Source organism: Nicotiana tabacum, chromosome 8, assembly GCF_000715075.1.
Source record: "Nicotiana tabacum cultivar K326 chromosome 8, ASM71507v2, whole genome shotgun sequence".
NCBI classification, from domain to species: Eukaryota; Viridiplantae; Streptophyta; class Magnoliopsida; order Solanales; family Solanaceae; genus Nicotiana; species Nicotiana tabacum.
Window position 1 is genome coordinate 61,854,151 of NC_134087.1, and position 10,058 is coordinate 61,864,208.

General features: G+C 37.2%; 1 protein-coding gene across 1 annotated transcript; it reads left to right on the plus strand.

Moving 5' to 3' along the window:
* Positions 1–5,875: 5,875 nt before the first annotated feature.
* LOC107831654 (uncharacterized) lies at positions 5,876–7,948 on the plus strand. The gene is made up of 2 exons (XM_016659435.2): positions 5,876–6,736; positions 7,640–7,948. Exons 1-2 carry the CDS (start codon positions 5,997–5,999, stop codon positions 7,707–7,709), a joined length of 810 nt encoding a protein of 269 aa, XP_016514921.2. The 5' UTR covers positions 5,876–5,996; the 3' UTR covers positions 7,710–7,948.
* The last annotated feature ends 2,110 nt before the right edge of the window (positions 7,949–10,058 follow it).

The following is a 10,058-nucleotide window of genomic DNA, read 5'->3' on the forward strand; positions in this document are numbered from 1 at the left end:
ATAACCGTCACCATGCCTATACACCGTACTCCACAATTAACACGTAGCAAATAACATCTAAATCCTAATCCCTCAAGCCAAAGTTAGAACAAACGCTTACCTCGAATGCTCCAAACTCAACTCACGCTTCTAGTATAGCTTTACCTCTTGATTCCACCACCAATCCGCTCGAATCTAGTCATAAGTTACTTAATCACATTAATAATTACTAAATGAATCATCCCCAATGCATGAAAATAGATTTTTCAAGGTTTTTCCCAAAAAGGTCAAAAATACCACCGGACTCACGTGGTCGAAACTCGAGGTTCGGACCAAAACTCGGTTACCCATTCCCCCATGAATCCAAATATATGATATGTTTTTAAATCGGACCCAAAATTGAGGTCCAACTTCTCAATTTGTAGAAAACCTAGGTTCTACCCAAAACACCCAATTTTCCCCATGAAAATCTTTGATTTGAAGTTGAAATTATGTTAAAAGATGTTAAGGGATAAAGAAATTAAGTTAGAAATCACTTACCAATCGTTTTGGAGAAGAAAAGTTGTTTGGAAAATCGCCTCTTAGGTTTTGGGTTTTTGAAAAGTGAAAAATGACTGAGATTTCCGAACTTGTATACCTTTCTGAGGACCTGGCACGGACCGCACAAAAATGTGTTGCGGTCGCGCCGAGTTGGAGAAAAATTGGGGCTACTCTGAACCCTTCCAGCGCGGACCGCACTGTTTTGGTGCGCGGCCGCGCTGGTTGACCTGGAACCCTAGCCCTCAGACTCAGCCACGCGGACCGCACAAAAATGCATCGCGGCCGCGCGGCTCTTGCGCGGACCGCGCGGAAATGACCGCGGCCGCGCTGGTGTCTGAAACACCTGAACCTGCATTTTCTTAAGTCCAAGACCTCCCGGGCCCCATTCAAAACTCACCCGAGCCCTCGGGGCTCCAAACCAAACATGCACACAACCTTAAAAATATCTTACGGACTTACTCGTGCAATCAAATAGCCAAAATAACATCATATACATAGGATCAAGCCTCAAATACATGATTTTCTTTCTTCAACTTTCATAACTCAAATTCTCCATTTTTAGTCCGAAACACGTCATATGACGTCCGTTTTTAGCCAAACTTTACAGATAGTGCTTAACACATATTAAAGACTTTTACTGGGCGTCGGAACCAAAATACGAGCCCGATACCTATATTTTCTAACTCCTTTTCATTTCAAATTTTCATATCAAATTTCAGAAAAATAATTTCTTTCAAAAATTCATTTCTCGGGCTTGGGACCTCAGAATTTGATTCCGGGCACACGCCCAAGTCCCATATTTTTCTACGGACCCTCCGGGACCGTCGAATCACAGTTCGGGTCCGTTTACCCAAAATGTTGACCGAAGTCAACATTATGCATATTAATACCAAAATTCATCAAATGTTTCACATAATTCACATATTCTAACATAAAAACTTTTCGGCTATGTGCCCGAACTACGCACGACAATCGAGGCAACTAAAAGTGAGGTTTTCAAGGCCTCGAAAGCACGGAACAAGGAAGAACTACGGTGATGACCCTTCGGGTCGTCACAAGAAATAACTTCAGCTCCAATCCCATCGCCGGGGAGAAGAGTGATGTCGTAGCTTTTGGTGGGTGAGGCCGCGAAACAGCGAAGAGTACCCCATTTAGCGGTGTGTTTGGGCAGCGTTTTTGAATGAAATTGGAGTTGGTTGAGAGGTGTTGCAGTAATTGTAACGAAGCCGCCATTGTTGAGACTCTGAAGCAGAAAGCTTTCGAAGTGATGATTTTGGGTGGAAGTCGAATCGGTTCCGTTATTTAGAGAAATTTTATCGCGGCCCTCTTGACGAGACGACATTAGGGTTGTTCTTGAACAAAGATAACAGAGTTTGGGGCCGAGCAACTTGAAGATTCTGTTAATATTTTTTCAATGTATTTCAATATATCTCGATGAATTCTATGTATTTCATTATATTCATTGTTTTCTTTTTTTCATTGTATTTCAATGTATCTCGCTGTATTCCATGTATTTCATTGTATTCACTGTGTCGTTATTCCTTCAATGTATTCATATATTTTTTAATTAATGTAATTTATGTATTTTATGTATTCAGATTTATAATTGTGTTTGTTGAGTTATATTAGGAGTCTATTGTGCTAATTGATTCACTTTCCGTTTAAAAACAGCTGAATAGACCATGAATTGCGCTATTTATGTTACTGTATTCACAAATACATATTGTGAATACAGTCGACTACAATAATCTGTCTAGCTGTAATCCCCTGTTTTACGCCGAGAAATGCTACTGTATTCATGAATACAGTAGCTTAAGTACATCGAATACACCCTAAAAACCTGAAAACATATCTATAGGAAGTAATATAGTAAATGGTAGCTACAACTAGCTAATAACCCCTAAAACATAGTGATTTCTGAAAGTTTCTTTTTCTTTTTTTGGTCAAATCAAAATTTTTGTATTTAACCAATTAAAATATGTACATCCGCTAGCCCATGGGACTCTAGAGCTAGACCCTTTATAATACTCCTATTACAGTACTACAATTCTGTTTCTTTTCCTAATAGACTAGTATGTTATACATTGCCTCAAGTAGGAAATCTATTTAACTGTTCTAATAAGGTCTTCTATTTACTCCTTTGTTGGCCTTTGATATAAAACTGCAATACAATCTCTCGAACTCTCCTTGCATATGTAGTTTATTGCTTTTGAAACCTTCGCATGTTCCTTTCCAGCCATGTATAATAGACTGTTGCTGCAAATAATGACATATGACATATGTCATTATTGTTGTTGAAATTATTTAATTAGATATAAAATTTAAGAAGAACGAACGACTTTTGGCACATACTAAACATATGTATAAAATTTGTGATCTTTACACTTTTATGTCTCTAAGGGCATGCCATTAGGGTGAAATAATGAGGTCAAAATTAAAGAATTTTCAATTATAAAATTGTATTATTCTATTTTAAATAATCTTAATAAACCGGGCAGCATATTCAGTAGTACATTTTTTTGGTAATACATGAAAGTTAGAATGACTCTAACAAAGATTTTTAGAGCTAGCTTACTCCATTAAGCAAAGAAGAGGCGTATTACTTTAAGCTTAATATATTTTGGCATACCAAGCAATGATTTCTCCATTAGAAAGATACGTTGCGAGACAACTAGGACAAGAGATTCTTTAAATGCCATATAAAAAAAGGAGACTAAAGCCATAATTAATTCCACAATGCAAGACAAAAACCAGGAAATTCAGGAGGAAAGGAGGCCCTACAACCAACCATCTTGAAAGCCATTACATTCTCATCCCCTCTCAATCAAATGCAGTAGTACAATCACCACAGCACAACGTACAACACTAATAAAGCTTAATTTTCTAGCATGATATTTTTGCTACAAAAGAATATCATATATTTCGAGCAATATGTGGTTCATATTAGTAGGGAGCACTGGCGAGGAGGAGAAGAGAGCGAACAGTGAGAGGTATAAAGTAGCTAGGAAGGAGGCGAAGATGGCAGTAACGGAGGCTAAGACGACAGCTTTTGCTCGTCTGTATGAGGAACTAAGGAACAAAGGCGGGGAGAAGAAGTTATTCCGACTCGCTAAGGTGAGAGAGAGGACAACTCGGGATCTGGACCAAGTGAGGTGCATAAAATATGATGACGGCAAAGTTTTGATGGGAGATGACCAGATTAAGAGGAGGTGACAGACCTACTTTCATAAACTTCTATGTGAATAAGAGGATCAGGATATTGTACTAGGGGAATTGAGGAATGCCGACAGTCCCCATGAATTAAGTAATTGTAGGGACATTGAGATCGATGAGGTCATGGAGGCAATGCGTAAGATGAGAAGGGGCAGAGCTACCAGGCCAGACGAAATTCCGGTTGAACTTTGGAGATGTGTGGGTAGAGCAGGCTTGGAATGGCTTACTGGATTATTTAATGTTATATTCAAGACTAATAGGATGCCTGAAGAGTGGAGGTGGAGTACAATGGTTCTGTGTATAAGAACAAAGGTGATGTCCAGTCCTGTAACAACCATAGAGGTATCAAATTATTGAGTCATACCATGAAAGTTTGAGAGAGAGTGGTAGAAATGAGAGTGCGAAGGACGATGTCTATTTCAGACAACCAGTTCGGGTTCATGCCGGAGCGATCTACCACAGAGGCTATCCACCTTATTAGGAGGATGGTAGAACAATACAAGGATAGGAAGAAGGATCTCCACATGGTGTTTATTAATCTGGAGAAAGCGTACAACAGGGTTCCTAGGGAAGTCTTATGGAGCTGCTTAGAGGATAAAGGGGTCCTAGTTGCCTACATTAGGATGATTAAAGACATGTATGCTGGAGCTAAGACTCGGGTTAGGACAGTAGGAGGCGACTCCGAGCATTTTCCAGTTGTTACGGGGTTGCACCAAGGGTCTGTGCTCAGCCCATTCCTATTTGCCCTGGTGATGGATACACTAACTCATCATATTCAAGGGAGGTGCCATAGTGCATGCTATTTGCTGATGACATTATTCTAATTGACGAGACACGGGGCGGTGTCAACGAAAGGCTAGAGGTTGGGAGACATGCTCTTGAGTCTAAAGGTTTCAAGTTAAGTAGGACGAAGACGGAATACCTCGAGTGCAAGTTTGGGGTTGAGCCGACGAAAGCAGGAGTGGAAGTGAGGCTTGACTCTCAAGTCATTCCCAAGAGGGGTAGTTTCAAGTACCTTGGATCGGTTATTCAGGAGATCAGGGAGATCGACGAGGATGTCACACACCGTATAGGGGAGGGGTGGATAAAGTGAAGGTTAGCGTCGGGAGTCCTGTGTGACAAGAAAGTGCCACCGTTACTAAAAGGTAAGTTTTATAGAGCAGTGGTTAGGCCTGCTATATTATATGGGACTAAGTGTTGGCCGGTTAAGAACTCACATATCCAGAAGATAAAAGTAGCAGAGATGAGGATGTTGAGGTGGATATGCGGGCATACAAGGATGGATAAGATTAGGAATGAAGATATTCGAGAGAAGGTGGGCGTGGCTCCCATGGAGGACAGGATGCGGGAAGCAAGACTCAGATGGTTCAGGCACATTCAGAGGAGGAGCACTGATGCACCGGTAGGGAGGTGTGAGCGACTGGTTGTGGTAAGCACGAGGAGAGGGATATGGAGACCTAAGAAGTATTGGGGAGAGGCGATCAGATAGGACATGGTGCGACTTAGGATTACTGAGGACATGACTCTTGAAAGGGAATTATGGAGGTCGAGCATTAAGGTTGTAGGTTAGGGGAAAGTTGTGAATATTTCAACATCATGATAGAGTGAGACTAGCCAGTTAGGAGTTAGTCTGAGGATGATATTGGTCGTCTACTGATGCAGGGCTTTATCTGCTGGTTTTTACTATACCATCCATCTATTTCGTATTTCGTATTCCGTATTTCGTATCTCTTATATTGCTGTTATTTTATTATGAGTCTATTGATGGTACTAATATATCGTCTCTTGTTGCTTTCTTGAGCCGAGGGTCTCTTGGAAACAACCTCTCTGCCCCTCGGAGTAGGGGTAAGGTCTGCGTACATATTATCCTCCCTAAACTCCACTTGTGGGATTATACTGGGCCGTTGTTGTTGTTGTTATTGTTGTTGCATGTGGTTCATATTATTGTTGATTATGCTTTCGAACTCATACTTTACTTTATTTGGACAACTTTACTTTTAGGGTACTAATTTTCAACCTCTTTCTCTCTCCTAAAATTTTAACCGATTTTTTCTTTGTTAAAGTAAGGACCTAACATTACAAACAAAAGATATGAGACACACACCAATAAAAAAATTGTTGTTATTAAAATGAAAGTGACAAATGGACCAAACACACATCAATAACACACACCTTCCTCTCCTTCATACATACTCTTTCATGATTTTTCCACTTCTTCCTATCTTCCCTATTTCTCTTCACCTCATTTCCTCCCTCTAATAGTCATGTTTGATCCAAGAAAACAAACACCAAATGACGATTGGGAGCCTCTAAATTTTGGTTTCGAAGTATCAAAAAAGCATGGCAATTGGACTAACAATGATAATGGAGAAGGGATTCAATTTAGAATTCAAGAAATGAAAGAACATGAAGATGGTGGTGCTGAATCTGGTGATTCATCACCACCCTTATGGCAAAATAGCCCTCCAATAAGTCCAGTTCATCATAGTATAAATTATCGGTCACTTTCGCCGAGTTCTAGAGCTCAAGCCATAGCTAGAGGCCAATGGGAACTAATGGAAATGGTTAAGAACATGCCTGAATCTTGTTATGAGCTTTCTTTAAAGGATCTTGTTGAGCAGCCCACTACAGCCACTCAAGTAAAAAATTGCTTAATGAATAAGGAGAAAAACCAAGTTGTGCAGCATAGGGTGAAGATAAAGAGGCAAGAGAGTAGCAACATGAATAAGAAGAAGAAGAATCAAATGATGAAAAGTAGAAGTCTCGACAATGGAGGGCTATTTCTGAAGATGGTTTCCCCTGTTCCTTTGAGATCAAAGAGAAAAACAAATACAACTAATAAAGTTTCTCCTAAGCTTGAAGAGTGTGAAAACTCTTCAAAAAGTTTGGAAAAAGACTGGTGGAAGAAGAGATTTTCTAGTTCAAGTGAGAGTGGTAGTAGCAGAAATAGAAGCAGTGGCAGCACTTCTAGCAGTAGCACTAATAGCAGAAATAACAGCAACAGGTATATATCTTCATTACTTAATTTTTCAATTCAAACAAATCTGGATATTTCTTGTGATCACTAAGGGGATCCAAACATGGGTTCGCAGGTTCAGTAGAATTTAATATTTTGAGATCGATTTTTGTAAATATTCGCAAAAATAAGTATAGATAGAATTAAATATATACTTCAAAACTAATTCTCTCAACTTATAATGCATAATATCTGAAGTCTGAATCTGCCACTGCTTGAAAATTTTAACGGACGATGAATTTGCTAAAATGACTTGGGATGTAGAAAGGTGGAGCGAGGATTTGAGCACTGACTATTAGAGTTACCAGGAAATTTAATATTTGTACATCTTTAGGAGTAATTCTTTTAATATATAAGTAGAATACGAGCAAAATGTTACTGGGTCTAGCCAAACTCGTAACTTACATGCATGCTACCTTCACCCCTGGTCATGTAATCTTGGGAGTGTTCCTGCCATATGTTTTGTCCGAGTTTAAAGATTAAAAAAAAAGTTTAAAGTAGATTATTCAATACATTCTCTTTAACTTATTCTATGGTCACTTCACTAGTTGGATGATTCTGGGAAATCCTGCTTCCATACAGAACAGAACAGAAACAAAACAAAGAATGGAAACCTTTAGATCCAAGAAAACCAGTTTTGTGAGTTGTCTCTAATGGAAAGCATTAGTCGATTATAATATATTTCAAAAACTATCATATTTCATTTAATCATTGTTAGAAGCTTTGCTGAGTATGCACATTGCATTTAAAAGAGAAGTAGTTGTTGAGATACCAGATCATTAATCAGATTCTGATTGTTTTAGCATTTATTATTATTGTGACATTAAAGAAACACCCGTCCACCCACCCACCCACTTAAAATAAGACATGTTTGTTTTTTATGTAATGCAGGAAAAGGAAAGGATTTTTAAGCAGTTGTTGGTCAAGGTTATGCTTCAGCAAAAGCATATCGGCAGGATGAGAATAACAAGTGATTGGTGATGCCACCTACACATAATACGTTTAAGTCTTGTAGAACCTTATAATAGTGTGATGTGTAAGTTTGTGGTAGATCACAATATATAAATATACAGCTCTAAGCAGATCTTTGAGCTATATTCTTGGGAAAGTTTTTCCCCCTTGAATTGCTCTTTCATTTGCTTTCTTCTTGTTTTGGCAAGTATTTATTTGTTAAATCAAAATTGAAATTTGAGATGTCAATATTGCAATACACTAAAATATTTTTGCTATAAGAAACGTGCAATATTAAAACCGAGCAAATTGAGTGTAGATCTCGTATATGGAATACTGAGTTGTTTCACAAAATTAAAAGTCAGAATAGTTCGGGACTCTCTTGATAACTTTTGTTTAGTTCCTCCTTAAATTTCATGTGGTCATTAACACTTCTTAAACTTGGCAATTACATAGGCTCGACCCGCAATACCACATGATTTTTTTTTTCATATGGTATTTTTTCACAATAATATATATATTTATCTTTTTAAGTCCACCAATTATTTAAATTATTTTTTTCGTGCCAAAATATGGATAAAAAAATTTGAAACAACGTTATTTTGACTATAATTTTTTATTTGGCTAAAAATAATGATATTTAATCAAGTTACTGTTATATATTTGACCAGGAAAAGAAGAAATACACAATTAGAACATATTATCATTGCATTTAAAAAAATAAAAATACATTGTTGGAACTCCATATATTGGTTAAATAAGAATTTTAGCTAAGAATAATAAAATTTCGAGCAAATATTTGCGAATTAGACTAAAACAAAATTCATAATTTAAATAAATAATCATTGCATGAAAATAAAAATAAAAATATACAATACTTTTTTTTTGTAGAAAATATATCATTTGAACTGCATTACTTTTGCTAAATCTTCTTTTTCATTTGGCTAAAATAAATAGAGTTTTATCTAACTTTTGTAGATTTGGACCGGCAAAAAAGATAAGAATTACATAGTAACATATATTCATTGTATTTAAGAAAAAAATACAATTCAGAAAAAAATATGCAATCTATATTAAGAAGAAATAACGAGAAATATATTTGGAACAAATAAATTATTATATTTGATTATATAGCAATTAAAATTTTAAAATACTCCATTTGCAAGCTAATTTTTCGATTTTTCTTCCCTCTCACGCATCTAATTAAGAAAGTGTATTCACGCTTTTTGCCACATCAACATCTAAAAGGGTCAAGACTATCAAATTTTCAAGTTCAGGGGGTGTTAAAGATCACATGAAGTGTAAGAAAATACAAAACAAAAGTTGTCAAATCTAGGGGTCCCAAATATTTATGCCAAATTAAAAGTTCAAATAACTTATATGTAGTAGTTTTAGGTCAATTTGTCCTAATTCATTTCCCGGGATAACAGCCAGAATTATTTGATGTACTTCAATAAAACTATCTTTTTTTCAAACTCTTTATTGAGTTACGTAACCATAATCATCATGTACTCTATTTTGTGGTAGTTGGCTAGTCTTTCTTAGAGTACAAATTAATTGTTCATAAATCATTCGACGGGACTCCAATGTCAATTTTATTTAGGTTTAGATGAATATAATTTGTTTTTTGCGTCGCAACTCTAAATGATAAATCTATCCTTCAATCCTTCGCAGAGGATAACGTAACTTGTCCTTATATTAAATCTATCATTTGAAATGCGTATAAAATTAAGAATTGATTTATATATAACTTATTAAACAAAGTGTCTGTAACTTTTTTTTGTTTGTGAACTGGATAATTATATATACATACCAAAAATAGTTATAACATTGTTTGGGAGCTGCTCCCTATTGTTTCGTTATCATTGTCTTGTCCTACATAATTGTTTACATTTACATTACAGACAAATATAATTCCTAGGATATCTGCCCACAGTGACTTGTTACAAACACCGAAGGAACTGTCAAAACTTCTGTCCTATCAAAAGCCTTTTTCCCTTCTCCTTCCTTTGCAAGGAGGTCTGCCACCTGATTTTGTTCCCTGAACTCATGCTCCAGTGCTGGATTCCCCAACTGCTCCATCAAGGACCCACATTCATGAATAACAGAGCTAAAAATGCAAATTCCCTTCCTTCATCATTTTGATAACCTGTTCTAAGTCACTGGAGATTATAAGTGGTGTGAGCTTGTACTGGAGTGTCAGTGTTAGCCCTTTCCATAGGGCTTGAATTTCAGCCTCAAGGGCTGTGGCATGGGGTAGGCCTCTCATGTAGCCCATAACCCAGTCACCCATGTTGTTCCTAATTATTCCCCCCCCCAATCCCCCCTACTCGGGATATTGGGTATGCTGCTCCATCAA

What these genes read in the sequence shown, in the direction of transcription:
- LOC107831654 (XM_016659435.2), top strand. Translation starts at nt 5,997, where the DNA reads ATGTTTGATCCAAGAAAACAAACACCAAATGACGATTGGGAGCCTCTA. An exon ending in AGCAGAAATAACAGCAACAG is followed by an intron (nt 6,737 to 7,639) that starts GTATATATCTTC and finishes TATGTAATGCAG; the next exon opens with GAAAAGGAAAGGATTTTTAA.